At 44.2% G+C, this 19,256-nt stretch overlaps 1 protein-coding gene across 3 annotated transcripts in view; it reads left to right on the forward strand.

The window, feature by feature from the left end:
* Positions 1-1,084: 1,084 nt before the first annotated feature.
* The window catches only part of EGFLAM (EGF like, fibronectin type III and laminin G domains), a 190,202-nt gene continuing 172,030 nt past the window's right edge, over positions 1,085-19,256 (forward strand). For all 3 annotated transcript variants that reach the window (XM_060091647.1, XM_060091650.1, XM_060091651.1), the window contains exon 1: positions 1,085-1,181. In XM_060091647.1, coding sequence (XP_059947630.1) covers positions 1,085-1,181 — 97 coding nt within the window. The remainder of the gene's footprint in view (positions 1,182-19,256) is intronic.

The raw sequence follows: 19,256 nt of genomic DNA on the forward strand, positions 1-19,256 counted from the left end.
CCTCCAGCCCCAGCGTGGCCGGCGCGCGCCCCCTCCCAGCCGGGTCTTCTCGGTCTGCCAGGGGGCTCGAGTTCGCTTCCTCCCCCCCCCCCCAACCCCCCGCAAAGCCAGGCTTAACCCAGAGCTTCATCTCCTCCCCTGGAGGGTCTCAAGTTGCCTTCCTCTGGTGGGAGGGCACCACACTTCCCCGTGCCGGGCCCTAACCTCCACCCGGCGTTTCCAACAGAGTGGCAGGCTTCAGCTCTCCATCTGCGCGCCTTAAATCCCATTTATCTTCTTAGCGCCTGTGTCCTGGCTGGCCCCGCCCCCTCTTCCTCCTACGCACCCTCCCCCCTCCCCCCCCCGCAAATCACAGACCCTCTCCTCCTCCCTCTGCAATCCCCCTTACTCCTAGTGCGGTGGACCGGCTAGAGCAAGCTTTGGAGGTGTTGGGTAAAGTACCCGAGGAAGGTGGAAGCGACCTAGAGGGGCGCGGCCGGAGGAGAGTATACCAGGGGAGGGGAGGCGCCGCACGATTTCAGGCTCAGGACTAAGGCAGAGGGTCCTGGACTCGCAGTCACCTAAATCCTGCCCTGCGTCTCTAGCGGTTGAAGTCGGCCCCTCCTAGCGCCCCAATCTAGGTCACCAGCCGGGAAGGGCTGCGCTGGGGGTCGCTAGAGGGGTGATGCGCGGGCTCTCTGCCCTAGAGATGGGCGAAGAGTAAATTGTCTCAGGGCCTGCCCCTCTCACTTCCACTCGATTGTAATTCCATCCCCGGGTCTGTCGAGCCTCCCTCCCTCTCTCCTGCGGCCAGCCAGTCCCTCCCCGTCGGCTTCCCTCGCCGCCCCCATCCCCGCCCTCCAACCCCCCACCCCGCCCGGAAAGCCCTGCTGCTCGAAGCCCGCTTCACTCCCGCACGCGGATCTCCCGGCTGCTGTCCTGCCTCCGTGGACTCCTCCGTGGTTCCCGTCCAGCTCCCTCAGCCCTTCACCTCCTCAGTTCGGTCAGGGGATCCGCGGGGGCCGCGTCCTCCGACGTATCTCAGGAGACGCCCTTTCCCTGTGCGCCCAGGACTTGGTGAAACTTCGCAGGCGCCCGCGGTGAAATGGATTTAACTCGAGGCGTCTTGCTCCGGCTCTTGCTCCTGGCTTCCAGCCTCGGACCCGGCGCTGCGCCGCTCAGAGCAGCTCTCAGAAAACCAGGTAATGCTCTCGATGCTCCCGGGAGCACCACGTCCGGAGCGCCCAGGTCCCCGTCTCTAGCGAGGACCCAAAGCGGGCAACGCACCGCCTCTCTCACCCCTGACCAGCGGCACTTAACTAGGTTCTTCTCGGCCCAGAGCCGAGAAAAGACGCCAGCCTCGCCCTCCCCGTCCCAGGCCAGGCTGTTCCAGGGATATTTGTTTGTTAAAAGAATGATCTATTTTCCAGACGCAGTAGAGGTGGAGGGTTCTGTATTTGACCACAGGGAGCTGAGAGTTGGGGCAGCGATCATGCTGTCTCAATTACAAGGATTGCAACTGTGCAAGAAAAGTCAAACAGCTCCTCCTGTGTCTCTAAACAGCTTATTGAATTCATATTGTTCAGAGCCCAGCGATTTCCTGTTAAGTGTCTGAAGATTTGCCTGGTGTACCCTATGCCCATCTCCAGCCCTTCCCACGCACTGTGTAGGGATGTGGCCTCTGCTGTTAGGATCCTCTTCCACTCTGGGGCCGTTTTCTCAGAAAGGAGCACCCAACGGGTTAATTTTTACCGTGATTTGAGCTCCTGTCTTTGCTCTGCGATTTAAACAAAGATGTACAGCGTTGTGGGCTCTTACAATGAACTGCTGAGAACCCGAACACACTAACTTGCATTTTCTCTAGTTACACAGGCAGAAAGTCTTACTGTGTTTTTGCCTACTTTGGTTTGGCCTGTGTGGTGAGATTATTCAGAGTAGAACATTCTAAGCAAGAAAGTTCTAAACATTGTTTCTCGGATAATGAGTTTTATTCCTCTTTGCTGAGACTATATTTAGAATTCTGAAAAATCTGTTTTTTCTTAGTTTACTTTGCAAGCGGGGTTGTCTTATGGTAGTAATTACATCGTATGAACAATGGAAAACAATATAACTTTATTTGAATACAGTCTGCAAAACTTTGCAGAAAGCACAGTTTGTCTTCACAAATAATGTTGCCGTTAGAAAGAGGCAAACAGGGGAAATTTATCAGAGGGCAAAGAAAATAATCTTGGCAGGTTCCCATATGGCTGCTTAAATATTTTCACTGCTCCGGGATCTCTCCACTTGGAAATATGACTTGTTGCCTTTCTGCTCTGGAAGATGCCTTCACTCTTCAAGCTTCATCTATTATCACCTGCGCCTTGCTACCTGCCTTGGAATTTATAATTGTTATTATAATCTGAAGCCCACTTAAATTATGAGCTATTCTAGTCCCACTGATCATTCACTTTGGAGAAAATAACAGCAGTCCCAGGTGATATTATATTAAATTGTTTCTTTCCTACACGCACATAGACACACATCTTCAAGGATTTCAATGAAGGACTTCTTTCTAACTTTCCTCCTTAAAATACCCACACGTGATCATCTGCATTCTGTGGGTTTATTTACATAAAATCATCTAGTCACAATTTTTGAACAATGCATAGTTATACCTGTAGTTCTTAAGCATGAGCAGTGTATGTAGTGTTCTTTTAAGGATAGATTTCAATTCGTTTAAGCAGAATTTTTTTAAAAAGTATTTCACGAAAGCCTGCTGTGTAAAAACTGCTCGTATGGTTCACCATATTTCCTTTCTTATTTTCTGTAGTTCCTCTCCTCCAAATATTTCCTACCTGGTTCATCCAGGGTTTCACTCTGTTATTCATGCCATGAATATGCCATGTTGGTCTCTTTGGTTTTATTTGAAGCATAGATAGGGAGTTGATAGTGGAAACTCTACATTTTAAATATTTTAGCACATTAAATATATCAAATTTGAGGTAAAAGGAGTGTTTGGACTAGGTTCAGCCCAGGAGAGTTTTTCATTACTTGATAATTTTATCCAGACACTGGCTTTCAGGTTGGAAGGCTGCTCAGATTAAAATGACAGCTACTTCATAAACTTTGGGGGCCAATATCCTCCTGGGCTCATTTACAACCCTTGGAAAGATTAGTTTTTGATCCAGAGAATTGGTCGAGATTAAAGACTGAATGTGCCCCACTTGGCTCTGATGTGAACAGCAGCCAGCTGATTTATAATCTTCCCCAGACACCAGCAGATCCTGCTAGTATCCATACAGGAGTTTCTTTGTACCTTGTTTCCTCAATAGAAATTGATTTGTGTGCAGTACATTGAAGGTAGCATGGCTACCCCTAAGGTGTACTGCAACAGTCCTGTTTTATTTGGCTGACCCTGTCTTTCTCCTCACACCCCTAAATCTCCCTTTGACAAGTTCGGCTTTGTTAGAGAAGTCTTGGATTCAAAATCCACCTGAAAATTTCCCATCCCCATCTACTCCTGGTGAGAAAAAACCAAGCAGCAGCTTCAATTGTGAGTCTCATTTGGGTCCAACATGGACAACTTTTCCCTCCACCCCAAGATAGATACTCCTCTGTCACCGAGTGTTAATAAAGAAACCTCTGCATTTGCTGAGACTCACAAGAAAGAACAGTTCGCAAGTTAAGTCAAATTAAATAATAAAAAGGAGCATTAATTAATTGCTTTCTACACTGTCCTAAGAACTTGACACATACTGATTTATTTAATCAACCCAACAGGTCTGCGAGATGGGTACTATTACTACCCCTGTTTAACTGAAGAGGAAATTGTGGCTTAGAGAAATTAAATATCTCGCCCAGGGTCACCCACCTAGTAAGAGCCTGAATGGGAATGCAGGCTCTGATACCCAGGAGCAGAAAGGAGTCCTTAGCAGCCCGGTTAGGAGAGGTGTGCAACCCCTCAGGGAGGGTGTCTTCCCCCTGGATGAATGGGGCAGGGCTCCCAAATTCGAATCACAGACCTGACAGGAAGTGAAACACCCTATTGTACAGCTGGGCTGAGCATGACCAAGGGACTTGCCCAAGTTAACCTCAGAAGCTCAGCTGGGACTAGTACCCAGACCCCCTTGAGCGGTCTCCAGTTCTTCCCTTACCCAGAGTCTCACCAGGACCTGTAGGGAGGACTGTTGTGCCTCTGATGTAGGGCAGGGGGGAGGGAAAAGGAAATCCAGACACATCTGCTGGGACCAGCATGTGTCAAGCCACGTGTGTTCCCACAGGCAGATTGGTAACTTAACGGTGTTAGCTTAACTCTCTGGCACAGAGAGAGGGGCTGGAGGGCTGCGTGAGGGCCCTGCCTTTCCTCTGCCTTTCCGGCTGCCTGAGGTCCCAGGGTCAGTGGGACAAGGTCAGGTCAGGGTTCAGAATTCAAGGCTTTCCCCTGGAGGACTGGAGATCCACAGTCATTTTGGGGGGGAGATGCAGGTCTGTAATCTTTTCCTTTCCACTTTTTCCTCAGTGTTTCTCTATCTGAAAAAGTGGACTAAAACAAAGATCCAGGGAAACTCAGAAAGAAAAAAAAACAAAAGCCTGGAGGACCAGAGCACAGTTAGCGCAAGGGCAATGTGCCTTGTCGGTTGCTGGTGAGGAATACATGCGCCTCTAGGTGGTTTCTGCTGCTACTAGTGTGAGGCTGAATGGCTAAAGGGTGAAGCAAAGGTCAGGGGTCATCCTCTTCTACGTCCCCCACCCACCCGGGATAACCTGAAATTCACAAGAGACTGGTTATGTCCTCACTTAAAGCTCTCACCCAAGTCTCTTTCCCAAAGCATGTAATCTGGGGGGACTCAGCTCTTCCGGATGTCACCACCCCCTTTCCAACCAACCCTACTCCTCCGCAAGGCTGATCCAGATTGTCTTGCTTCTTGATGAAAACTGGAGCGACAAACGCCCTAAGGGGGATTATATATATTTCTCCCCAGCACCTAGCTACTAGTGTCCTATGCAGTTCTGGCACCATAGCAGAAATATTTCCCTCTGATCCTTCCTTCCATCAGCCCTCCTACCCTCCCATTTGTTTCCACATCATACCTCATCCCTATAAGGAAGCCCCTGCCTCTCTTTCTCTTTCTCTTTCCTTTGATCCTCTATGAGGTAAAGGGACAGAGAGGTCACGGTCAGGAGTAAATGTGTATAACACGAGGCAGTACTTTTTTCTCAGAATTCTTTCTCATGGGAGAGTGACTTGACCAGAAAGGAATTGAGTGGTGTTTTTCTTTTTGGCTTTGTTTTTGTTTTTGCTTTTTGTTGCTTCCCTGAGCCCAGGGCTTTAATAACCTTAGAATTCTTTTGGGAGTAATTGTCCATCTGTTCATGGGTTACTGTAGCTCAAAAGTGGTCCAGTGAACCAGAGCTAGATTTCTGGAAAACAGGGACTCAGGTGTCTGAGGTGGAGGTGGGATCTCAACTCCTGCAGTGTTATCCTGGGGAGCTCCTGTCTTCTCCTACCTGACCCACTAGGCAAGCAGGACTGTATTTCTCCCAACGGACTAAATGAGTGACGTGATATCATGATTGCAACAGAGAATCTTTTGAGCTGGTCAAGACCCTTGCCACTTGTTTTGGTCACAGCAAGTTGCAGGTAGTAGAAGTGCACCTGCTATTTCAGGGATAAAAAAGGGAAAGGGTGAGGAGATGCTGCAGAGACTAAATGGCAGTTTGTAGGAGAAACCCCCCAAACCCATCTTTGATTGCACTGGTTGTGAACCGTCGTTTCGAAGAAGGACCCCAAAGTGTGCTTCAGCCTCCTGAAATGAGCTGGAAGACATTTGCTTCCTTGAAGAACCCCGATCTCATGGGATGGGGGTCTGGGCCTGGGGGCAGAGAGAGACTCAGGTGAAAATCAAATCAAATTTCTGCCAGCAGAGGGCGCAGTTTCCAGAGCTGGCACAGAGCCGATCTTAGACTTCTGACCCAGGCGAGTCACTGCTGAACTTCTATGTGGATAAGAATTCTTGGAGTGCATCCCAGACATCTGCTTTTTTAAACAAGAACCTCAGGTCACTTGGTGTATGTGGTTCACAGTCCACACTTAGGGACGTGACGGAGGAGAACTTGGGCTCCTCCCATAGCCTCCCTGCCTCCACCCCAGGTACTCTCCGGTACCCCGACAGCCTCCACTTCGACAGCAAGCATCTGTATTTCAGCCAAAACAACCCCAGTGTTTAGACTCTCTGCCAGGTTTCCGAATGTTGGATTCGGGACTTGAGGTCCTCTGAAGGACCCTGAATCAGGACATCTCTTCTGGGCAGGTCATCCTTCTACTCACCCTCTTTCCCAGTAACCCCGTCATTGAGAGATGGCTGCACACGGTGGGGACACCCTTCAGTAGCATCAACCAGAAGCCAGGCTGTATATGACCAGCCCCTGCCCCTCATTTCCCCCAGGCCCATTCCATCCCTGCTCCCACGCAGCTCCTTCTTTCAGGCAGGCTTCTCCTGGCCGAACCAGAAGGCTTGGGTGAAAGCACAGACTCTGCTATTCGACAAATTTGGGTTCAGGTTATGACACTTTTTAAAAATTATTATTATTAGTTACTTGGTGACATAGGGCTAGTTATATTAGCTCTGTAAACCTGGGTTTCCTTGTCTGTAAAAATAGGATAAGGAAAGAACCTACCATTTAAGGATTAAGTGAGGTAATACATACACCAAGGCATTCAAAAAGGATTAGAAGCCTGAAGCTTGAAAACAATGTTTATGAAATTGGGATTGTTTAATCTGGAAGGGGGTGTGGGTGGGAGAAGAATGTGTATATTTCCAGGCATCAGAATAATGAACATAGACACTTATGAGTGCATGTACTTTTATCCTTTCTTGTACATGTTAATGTATGATTGACAACACAATTTTAATTTTACTGAGTTGTACAATTTTTTAGATAAACTGACAAATAAGAAAGACTCTTTGGTCAACCACATGCCTTGGTTTGGGGTTTAGAAATGTGGCTGTGAGGTTTGTGGTCTTGCTTGAGTAGATTCTTTTGAGAAACAGTATCCCCAAGGGTGATGGACAATTTTTGTCTCGTAATTGTCATGTGGAGGTTTCGTTCCTGAAAGAGAATTATCCAGACTGACATGTGACTGGGAGTCTGTGAAGATCTCCATGAAGCTAGAGAGCTAAGAAATGGTCAGGGTCTGCTCATTGATCATCAGTTTGGAGTAATTTATGAGCCACTACCAGTGACATAGAAAGATAGAGACTGGGCTCCATTGGCTCTTCCGTTCTTATTAATGATTCGTGCACTTCCAGAGCTGTAAAAAAAACCCACTTACCCCAGATAACCCCACCAGCTTATTTTAAGAATCAAAGGAAATAAAGCAGACTAGGGCTTTGAAAGAACTGAAGTGTTACACAAAGATGGGATGTTACTATCTAATAATACTCATACTAATTATTATCACCTTAACCAACCAGACCAACCAAGGACACACTTTCTGAAGCTTTGATCTCTTTTCCAGTCTCTTCCTCCCCATCCCTGTAAAGACACTTGAAGATTCTTTCTTTGTCTGACTCTGCAAATCCTGAGCAATTTAAATCTTAACACTTGTGTTTGCTGACAGGGCACCCAAAATCCCGAATCAGATTTAATGCAGTGTTAATGCTATTTATTTTTCTTGATGCAACAAGTGTATATTAGCCGGTTAATGGTTTACATTGTGCAAAAGGAGTTGTATCAGCAGGTACTTTTCTGTAACATCTGGGCAGTTGGAAACATAATACTTAAATACAACCTGAGTTTAAAGCCTTCTTTGGACAGATGGCTAATTTTATTGATCTAATCTTACACTTAGGAATAGGTCCCATGATCCTTTGCTGGTAATTCTTAGAGTGAGCAGAGACGTAAATAAGCTGGATGACGGCTGTGAATTAGACGCTTGTTTGCTTGTAATTTATTTTTTAAATACTTCAGTATAAACAGTCATGGTGTGAATTACTTTAATCTCTGCCCTAAGGGTGCTTAATTAACATTTGAAGTAAACCAGGATAGAAGGTACCTCTCTGGCATAAGAGTTTACATCGTTTTTTAATGCCTTGGTGGCTGTGTCATACCAGTGGTTAAATATTTTGAATTCACCTCTGTGCTGGCCAAGAGTCTACACTCCAGGGCTGGTTAGTTACCACTTGAAGAGCTTTACTATGATGTCTACTCTCAAAGGTGGCTGGGAAGATATTTCAAGTGATGCTATCAAAAATCCAGGCTAGAGGGATTGTTAATTGGCACAAACAAATTATGTTAGAAATAATGTTTTCATTGGTGAAATATGTGATTGGCTAGAAAGATTGTACATGCCCCTCTATTTTTGCATGGACAAAGAGTAACAATTCAGTAAGCCCAACAATCAAGCTGCTTTGGCATTGGGCCAGAGCTCCATTCAATCCTGTATCTTCCTCACTTAACAGTAGATTCCTTTGCCTGATCACTCTGGATGATTTGTTGATTCTGCCCTTAGAACACTGATGCATCTGCCTCAGCAAGGTGCTTGCAGCTGTAACAAACAACTCTAAATCTCAGTGGCTTGACATAAGATTTATTTTTCATTTACTCCAAGCCCAAAGTGAACGTTTCTTGTTGGGCAGCTCTCCTGGGCTGCCCTTCTCCAAAGGGTGACTTGAAAACCTGAGTCACTCTGTCTTTAATACCTTCACCTTGTAATGCCACCATCTTTATTTTTTTATTTTAATTAAATTTTTTTTTAATTTTTAAATTTTTGGCTGCACTGTGTCTTTATTGCTGCACGCAGGCTTTCTCTAGTTGCAGCAAGCGGGGGCTACTCTTCATTGAGGTGCACGGGCTTCTCATTGTGGTGGCTTCTCTTGTCATGGAGCACGGTCTCTAGGCATGCGGGCTTCAGTAGTTGCAGCATGTGGACTCAGTAGTTGTGGCTCGCGGGCTCTGGAGCACAGGCTCAGTAGTTGTGGTGCACAGGCTTAGTTGCACGGGCTTAGATCTTTCCAGACCAGGGATCAAACCCATGTCTGAATTGGCAGGCTGATTCTTAACCACTGAACTACCAGGGAAGTTCCTACCATCTTTAAAATGGGCCTCCAAGGTGTCATGGAAGGTAAAAAGAAAGAAGGCTTGTGTGGGAGATGTTTATGTGTCGGGCCAGAACGCGGTCACAGGGCCTCAACCTAACTGTAAGGAGGTCGGGAAATGTAGTTCAGCTGTGTACACAGCAAGACAAGGACCAGACGTTGTGGATTGTCTCTCATGCAGTGCTTTGGAGTTCCTAAAAGAACAAACAGGGATGTTAAAAGAGTAAGTTATTTGAGAATTTTTGCAACTTCCTGCCCATCAATTGTTCATATATATGGCAGAATTTGGCCTAGAATTTGCTTTCATTGTAGTGTACAACGTGGCTGAAAAGCAGATAGTTACCACCTATCTTGACTTGTTGGAGGCTACCATGATTTAATAAAAGATCCTAAAAACCAGGCAGCCAAATTGACTTATATCAGTTTGCAGTAGGGTCCAAAAATAGGTATATGTTTACGTGACTACATGCTGTTTGTTGCTACATATTTCCTACATTTTACAAAAAGTAAAATAAATCCCCTTTAAAAGGTAAAATAACTACTCAGTGGGTTAGAGTGAATTTCTAAGGAACGTCAACTAGAACTTCAGTTTTTACCACAGTTTTCTAGAAGCTCCTTCTATTTGTATCCCATAACAAAAAGGAGTATTCATGGTAGAATAATTTATTCAGTGAGAGATGCATCTTAAAATATAAAAATCATTTTTTAGACACCACAGCCTGCTTTGATGGGGATGAAGATGATCCCCCCAAAATAAATTGATATGTTTTGTTGAACCACTGCACTTTTCAAAGCACTTTTAGAGAAATGATCTCATTTGATCTTGTAACACTTGCCCCACTGGGAAGTCAAGAGCTGATGACTTAGCAAAGAGGAAACAGGCACAGCCAGGACATGAGCCCAGGTTGTCAACCCATAACCCCTGATGCTTCCCATCAATCCAGAGGTTTTCTTGCAGCTGATGGATAAGAGCGTGATCACTGTGATGGCCCTGAGTCTAGCTCTGCAGCCAGGAGGGACCCTGCCAACAAGACTTGCCCACGTTTTACTTGCAGAGGCTTCATGCGTATCACAAGACACTCTGTAGAATGAACTGGTACTGCTTTCAGTCATACTCCTGACCAGTTGGTGTGTGTTTTGCAGAATATGTGATGACTGAGGGACTGTTTGCAAATGCGAAGCAGCTGTAGTGGCTGGAGGATAGCTCCAGAATCCTCCCAGTGTCTCCTATAGAAGATCCTTTTGGGGTCTCAGGGACACCCAGGATACTCAGGCTGGCTTTGTTGTTCCTCCCAGCTTCCCATTCCTCCACTATTTAGCCATCTTCTTTAGTGGAAATAATATTTGCTACACCTTCAATGTGAGTATTTCAAGGTTTATCATTCAAGTCTCAAGGCTTTCTGGTAGCTTCTTCAGCATCTTTTTGATGTTCTAGGAGTTCCTAATGGCTGTAGTTAAACAAGTAAATCATTAGGTTGGAAAAAGAAGTCTTCCTTTGATAGCTATTTTAGAGTAATTGGTGGGCTTTGGCCACAACCTACACACATAACACACATCCCTGCAGCTTGGAGGAATTGTAACAAGAATCCAATCAAACAGACAAGGGTTTGAATCCTAGTTTTAAAATTTATGGCTGCCTGATCTCAGACAGAGTATTTAATCTCTTTATACCTTAGATTTCTACCTGAAATATAAGGCTCATAATACCTACCACAAGGGTTTTATCTGATAAATCAGTGAAATAATATGATGACTGGAAATGCAGCTAGGTAAGTACTTAAACATTTGGTACATAATGGGCACTCCAAAGTTAGTCCATATTAACTAGGTTCTTTTTGATTTATAGAGTTTATGTAGTAGTAGAGATGGTAGTTTTCCCATATTTGATATAATCCCAAATATTGACAACATTGACACAAATGTATAATTGAGCTTAGGCTCCCATGAAAATGGAATTGAAAGGAATTTCATTTCCTTAATCTCATATTATAGATTCTTCAAGTTTATATCATCAAATGATGACTTTTGGTGTCTAGATCAGTCATAAAGTTCATTTTATTGATAAAAGATCTGGAACCAGCATCGAGTTTAATAAAAATAGCTCACATCCTTTTTGGCCTTTGTATAAAACCAAGAAGAAAGATCCTGTATCAAGATTATATATAGCTACTATAGTAGTGATAGATTTTCATGTATCAGCTATATGGCTCTGTACCCCAAAAGAGGTTATTTTCAGTTGGAATATAAAGAAAATTTTCCTTAGCTACCTTCTTTACTGTGGTATTAAGATAACAAGTATAAAAGATGCTACTTCTATGATATCTGCTCTCTCCCCATTTTGAGTTAACCATACTCTCTGCCAGAATACTCTTTCTAAAATGCAGTTCTAATCCTGTCACTCTTGGGTTTAATATTCCTTTCTGGCTCTCTACTGCCTTCTAAATTCTAAAGCTGAGCATCCAAGGTCTATTAGAGTATGGCCTCCACTTCCTTTTCCTGTCTTCTCACTGAATACATAATCTGTATTCCAACCAAGCTCGATTATTTGCTCTTCCACAGTCTTCCTCTTTGCTTCCCAGTGGTGGACCTGTCCAGTTGATCCATCCCCTTGGAACATCCTTCCCTCATCTCTGCCCAAGGAAATGCAGTGACTCTTCCAAGCATGGCTCAGTGCCATTCTGTGAGGTCTTCACGTACCCTCCCAGCCAGAAGCCCTTACGCTTTTCTTCCATTTTGTCTTGTATTATGTTTTTGATGTACTGACCCATGCCTTGTCTTAGATTTGTAACTTGTGGAGGAAAGCCCTATGATGTCTTCACCTGTGTGTCCCCTCCATCGCCTGCTGGAGTGTCTTGCATTCACCTGGTCTTTCCCAGACAGCTATGCAGTGGAAAACGATGGCCTCATTTGGGGCAAATACTTTTTAACATGGTGTGATTAATTTGATCATGTTCCCAGCTCCCAAATTCACTTCCTTCCTCCCTCATGATACAGAAAAGGTGTCATTTCTCTGTGCCAACATTTTTTCTCAGCCTGAGAAGACATTTGAAAACCCACACTGCCGTGTGATTTAGAGAAGGAAATGGCCCAGGAGTCAGTCTGTAGTAGTATATAATTTAAATCCTACCTCCATGCTGCCAGAGGCTATTGGAATTGTGGGTTTTTAAGGAGCGTCTGATCAAGTCCATACTCTGAAATATGTCATTTTCAATACCCAGAGAAGAGGTAGAGTTGGAAGTAACATGTGGGGCTGCCTTAGACCTGCTTTTTATCATGTTTTGGAAGGTTAAGAAGCAAAGGCAATAATGCTGTTTACTCATACATCAAAAGATAGTGGGGGAGGATGAGCTAAAACAGTCCAGTGTTCAGTTCCCCTCCTTCTTCCAGTTGTCTTTGAAAGTAAAGGAACATAAGATGTGTGTGGGAATGGCATTGGCGATATGATAGAAAACGTCAGGTTGCAGGGGAAGGGATAAAGCCAGTCCATCTCTCATAACGAGATCTGACTGTGAGTTTGGGAGGAAAACAGTACTCAACAGTTTTCTTCAGTTTTATTGTGCTGACCCTGGCTTACTTACGAAGATCAATCCTTTAATCCCTGGAAAGTAAAGCAGCCCAATGCTAGAGTGTTTGCAAAGGTTTTTCTGGTCTTTGTTTTGTAAGGACTGTCATACCTGATAAAATGAATGCTCCTGGGTGGCCCAATTGAAAGCAACCAATTGATTGACCCATTCATTGATTAATTTCTTGATATATACATACACATACATACATATATATATATATGTGTATGGAAAATAAACTGCATTGTAGTAGAATTAAAAATGAACAAAGTAAATGATATGATGCTGAAGTATTTAAGGGGAAGTAATGTCTGAAATTTACTTTGAAATACATTAAAAATCAGATTCACTGATGGAGACAGGGATAGATTGTTGATATAGGTGCGATCAAAGAAGTATAGTAAAATGTTTATGGTAGCATCCACGTGGTGATTATACACATGTTCATTCTAAAACTCTTTCACTTTTCTGTAGTGTCTGATTATTTTCATAATAAAGTGATGGAAAAATGAACTAAGTATTAAGAAAACCAATGAAATGACTACAGAGTTTTTCCCACACAGAGTGAGGTTCCAACATGCTCTGCCCTGCACCCAAATAACGATGGGTTTTCTACTTTCGTCCTGCTCTTCCCTCCACATTTCCTCTCTGTCCTTCTCTGCCCTGCTCCTTGCTGCCTGGGGCTGGCCTTACTGTATCACTCAGGCTGCTTTGCCCTTTGGCTTTTTGGGGTTCAGCTAACGAGAGGCATCGGAAGGAGATCAGAGGAGAGCAGCGGAGAGACTCTGGTGTACGTCTTACCTGATTCCACCCTGCTTTGGTACTGCTTTGCTGGCAGCAGTTGCATTTCTCTAAAACTGCATCTCCTGGCTGTCCTTGGCTTCCAACTCTGGCTGGCGCCAGGAACAGTATTTTCTGCTCTTGTACTTTCTGCCCTGGGTACCGGCAGCATTTCACTGCTGCTGGTCTCTGGGTGCATCAACAGCCCTAGTTGTTTCTCAGAGCTGTTCTTACCTCTGTAAGATATCTTTTATTTTTTTTTTTTTTTTTAATTTTTTTTTTTATTTTTTTTTTTTTTGCGGTATGCGGGCCTCTCACTGTTGTGGCCTCTCCCGTTGCGGAGCACAGGCTCCGGATGCGCAGGCCCAGTGGCCATGGCTCACGGGCCCAGCCGCTCCGTGGCATATGGGATCCTCCCAGACCGGGGCACGAACCCGTATCCCCTGCATCGGCAGGCGGACTCTCAACCACTGCGCCACCAGGGAGGCCCTGTAAGATATCTTTTAATTACAATCTTTTTAGATTAAGTAAATTCTTCTTCCTGCTGGGACCCTAATTGCTACCTTTGGTACCACTGCTTTGTGATACATGCTCTGTTTCTACTATTTTCCTCCTTAGGTGTAACCATGAGGTTTTGATTTGTGCTCAGCTTGCATTCAGAACTCTCTGAGGATCAGGTCTGATTTAGCTTAAGGATGCCTGCTGTAAATTCATGAAGCAACTGCAAGAGCAATAGAAACCTTGATCTTTTGAGAATGAGCTTGTCCTCTGGGCCCAAATCTGCTGGCTTCTTGGCTAAGAGCACATTGAGATTGACCTATTCATTGCTGTGTGGTATTGAGAAATGATTGCGGTGATGTCCAGGGTTCTTAACAGAAATTCTAGGAACTCAAAGGTTTCTGGAACACATATGAAATGAATGGAAGATAATTCTTCATCTCTTGAGAAAACCCCCTGAACCCAAATTAACCTCTTACAACTCCAGGGAATTTGACCTAAAGGGGAAGACCACAGTGAGCTTGGACTTTCTCCCACTTCTGTTAGGTTTGTTGCTAGTTTTTATGATGATGATATTTTTTTCAACTCTGTTCTGATTTCTTGGCTATAAATATCTTGTACCTGATATTCTACAGATCAATGCTTATTATTCAAACTTTAAAGAATTAATTAGGTAACACCTATTGTCTTCATTTGGATTTCCCAGGAACAGACCATAGGATAAAGATTTGAATTAAAATAAGTTATATGAAAGATAAAACAAAACAAAACAGAACAAAAAAAGAGTGGGAAAGTGAGACAGGGAGTCTACTGAAAAGGCAGTCAATGAAGGTTTTCTCATCAAGTGAGTTAACACTGTGATGATTAGAGCTTATACTCATGGGAGAAACTGTGGAAAATGGAAGAGAACACATAGCACAGAGTTTTCCTACCTGAGGGGTGAGGGAGCTGGGGTATTTACATCAATTCCATCTGTCACCAGGGGAGGGCTGCTTCAGGGATGGGTGTTAATTTCCTGACACTTCTGGCCTGCCAGGCTTATGGGTAGAGCAGTTTTCTATGTCTTCTGAGAAAATTCTTAGGACAAAAGGTACAAAGATTGGTAGCTAGAAGTGGGTTGGCCAGCTTTGAAGTGGTAAAGCCTGAGGGATTATGGTGGGTACTAACAGTTCTTCTACACCCATAATTGACTAATTATATTTGGAAACTCAAGACTGAATGTCATTTACCATTTTGATGGACAACCTTGCCCCCTCCCCTGCCCCCACAAGGAGTTTAATATATTATGAGAAGAAGGGGAAAGATGTTTGGATGCTCCAAGGAATTCGAGTTCTTAGTCTCAACCTATATCAAGATTTTCAGGGGAAAAAAATTTATATTGCAGTACAAAATAGACTTTTGATTAAACCAGTTCTCCAATTGGAGATATTCAGGAAGGGTGACTGTTTGGGTTTTAGATTCAAGAACTACCATCACAGGGCTTCCCTGGTGGTGCAGTGGTTGGGAGTCCGCCTGCCGATGCAGGGGACGCGGGTTCCTGCCCCGGTCCGGGAAGATCCCACATGCCGCGGAGCGGCTGGGCCCGTGAGCCGTGGCTGCTGAGCCTGCGCATCCAGAGCCTGTGCTCTGCAACATGAGAGGCCACAACAGTGAGAGGCCCACGTACCGCAAAAAAAAAAAAAAAAAAAAGAACTACCATCACCACCAACCACCCTCTACCCCCCACCCCAAAAAAGCTTTATTTATTTGTGCTAACTGAGAAGGCCAGTAGACATTGGAGTCTTCATTGCTTATGGTTATGCTCTGTTATTTATTTATTATTATTATTATTATTATTTTGTGGTACGCGGGCCTCTCACTGTTGTGGCTTCTCCCGTTTCGGAGCCCAGGCTCCGGATGCGCAGGCTCAGCGGCCATGGCTCACGGGCCCAGCCCCTCCGCGGCATGTGGGATCCTCCCAGACCGGGGCACGAACCCATGTCCCCTGCATCGGCAGGCGGACTTTCAACCACTGCGCCACCAGGGAAGCCCGATGTGCTGTTATTTAGAACTTGAGTTTAGGTTGTTGATTGTTACAGTGGGGAAGAACCCACATTTACATTTAAAGGCATGCCTTGTGCCTTCACAAAGCAGTAGTGACAGCTAACATTTATATAGTGCTTGCTATGTGCCAGGCACTGGTAACAGCACAGCCTCCTAAGGCTGGTATCATAGAATCCAAAAATTTTAGCACTAGAAGGGACCTTAGGGGTAGCTGTCTAAACCTATATGGCTTAGTGAAGGTAAGTCACTCGCCTGGGGTCATGCATCTTGTTAGTATCAGAATCAGCACCAGGACCCAAGCCTTCTGACCCCTGACCTAGTGCTCTGTCTACTAGACCCCCCACCCCTATGACCATGGGGTAGGTAAAGACTCATGTTCTATTTTCATTGACTATCTCTTTCTTTTTGAACTTGGTCTTGCTTGTATGTTTAGAGGTAATGAACCCTTAGCCCAGGCTCCTGTGACAGTGCCATGCCTGGAGAAACAAATGAGCTGTGAAAAGGCAGCCCAAGCTACCTTCTCAGCTCAGCTCCGAAATACAGGGTCTGTGAGAAGCACCATCTTCTAAGCCACAGAGACCCACAGGTAGACAGACAGTGGTATTAGGGCAGAGAAAAGAGTCCATTTGTATAGGATCAAAATTCCCATCTGAAATTATTTCCACAGCATGATTTTAAGTGAATCCTTCTAGGAGGCACCCTTGAAGGGGAAATTGAGGGGAAATTTGTGTCATAAGACAGTGTCAGTGGCTTAGTTAATCACTTGGCTTGCTTCTCATTGTTGGGGATAACCTTGAGGAATTAATCCACTATGGCAAAGTTCCAGGACATTTTTTTAAAACACAATTACAGTCATACTTTGTCAAGACTGACTTGTACAGAATCGATCCTTTAGAGCTGAGGTTAGCAAACTTTTTCTGAAAAGGGCCAGATAATGAATATGTTATTTATTTCATTTTTATTTATTGGGTCTGTATCACAACTACTCAGCTCTGCCATTGTAAAGCAAAAATAGCCAAGGGCAATATGTAAATAAATTTACATATGTTTCAATAAGGCTGTTTCAATACAACTTTATTTACAAAACAGGCAGAGGGCCACATTTTGCCAGAACCCTAGTCAGCCTAAGCCTTCAGATAGTGTACATCACCAGGCCTGTTGCTTTCTTTTGTTTGCTGCCTCTATGGTGTCTGTATTCATTATTAACATTATTGATAACCTTTTTTTTTCCTGATGAAAGTTTCCTGTGTCCTGGCAAATAGCTTGGTTCAATTCCCAAACACAACAAAGATGGGGGTATTACAGCAAGTCCAGGGGAGTTAGCCTTAGAGAGATGTGAGGTCTTCCCTCAAGCTCTCCATTTGATATAGGTAATGGGCCATATATGACTATGTCCAAAATACACACACATAAAAAGCATTGCAGATTTGACCCATATCCTATAACCCCCATTCTGCTCATATTTTAAAGTAATGACAATAACTCTGTCTTAAAGGAAAAATAAGGGAGTTCCCTGGCGGTCCAGTTGTTAAGACTCCTCGCTTCCACTGCAAGGGGTGCCGGTTCGGTCCCTGGTCAGGGAACTAAGATTCCCATATGCCTCGAAGTTGTTATCAAGAGTAACTATTCTCATAGAATTATGGTAGAAACTCTCCTATCTGCTCCAATTTGGATTGATCAGTTAATTGGAAGAGTCAGTTAAGTGGACAATTTAAATATAGTTACATTTTATTTTCAGTTGAGAGATAGTAGTGGGAGACTTATTTGACAATGCTTGGATGTAAGGATAATGCTTCTTCTTCTTTTTTTTTTTTTTAACATGGGCCCACTGATTGGAGTTCTTAGTCATCCTTCAAGCATAAACTGCAGCAATAGGGCATTATCTGAGTATAGCAAGGCTCCAGATTTTTCAGTCTTTTAGAGTAGCTGCAGGTGTTGCTTAGAAAACACCTTTATTGAGTTATCCCAAAGCAGTCAACCTAGTTTTTATAGAAACAATTTTTTCTTGTTATGTTTGTATTTCATCCATTTACAGAATGGAAGGCCATGTAATTAAAATAACAACCAGGAACAATGCAACTGACCTTTGGTAAGCATACCACTCAGCTGTGGGGCGAGTGGATGCCCAAGGGCCATACAGAGAGTGGAGCCCTGCCAGCGCAAGCCTTCCGGGGCACTGGGGCCATCAGTATCAAGGACACTTGAGAGGGAATCTAGGATGTTGGTTAATACAGGAAGTAAGTAGGACTTTCTTTTGCTCACAGTACTTTAAAAAGTTGTTTCATTTGGGTTTGTTAAGACAAGTTTCCTGCCCACTTGTTCAAACTCATATTTTGCACAGGTAATTTCTTTGCAGTAGGCTGTACACAAGCTTCTGCCAAACGCTGATGAAATTGTCAACTAACTTGGCCTTGGTGGAGTTCAAATCAATGAAATGCTTTTCAGTGAGTTGAGTACCCTTTGTCCGTGAACCTGTGTCTTCTCTAATGACACATGTAAAAAAAAAATACAGTCATTAGTAAACTATTTCAGAATTAAAAAACCTTAAGACTCATACAGCTCTACTACATGCCAAGTATTATTTCAAGTGCTTAGAAATAATATACTATTATTCCTCTTAACATCCCTTAAATGTAGATCTTATCTCATGACCATCTTGCAGATGAAGAAACAGGCAGAAACTTGAGTGACAGAGCTGGGCTTTCTTCTTAGTCATTTCTTTCTGCCTCTCCAGAGCTGAAGTTGCCTGCAGAGGATGGGTTGGAAACTTGACCCAAATGAGTACTCTGACAGTCAGATCTTTTACATCTTATAGTTCTCTCCAATAAGCACAAATGATGGGTTGTCAGCCAAGTGTATCATGAGGTATCAGCCCAGGGGTGGGGTGTAAGGTAAACACAACTTCCCAAATCTCCAGTTCCACAAGGAAGACACATTTGACTTGGTGGCCAAGTCAAGAGGAGGTCCTGCCAGGTCATGAGAAGCCCTGAGTAGGAGCTGACAAAGCCTCTTTAATCCTCAGCCAAAGACCCTGAAACTCCAGGATACTTAGCTTTTATGGATATAAAATTGCTGTTAGAAAGCTAGATCACTGGACTGAATATCTGAGTGCAGGGTACTGTGTCACCAGCACCATCTTGCTATGCTTGACCCAAATTTATAAAATCGTGAGTAGGCATCACTCCTGAACAGTAACTTGGCACCAACATGACCAACATATGAACATGCTCAGACAGTCAGGTCTGATCTAAACAGACCAAGAATCGGTTGAACACAGCAGGCCTGGCCAGAGCCTACCACAGAGATCAGGCAAATT

The sequence above is a fragment of the Mesoplodon densirostris genome, chromosome 3, assembly GCF_025265405.1.
Source record: "Mesoplodon densirostris isolate mMesDen1 chromosome 3, mMesDen1 primary haplotype, whole genome shotgun sequence".
NCBI lineage: Eukaryota > Metazoa > Chordata > Mammalia > Artiodactyla > Ziphiidae > Mesoplodon > Mesoplodon densirostris.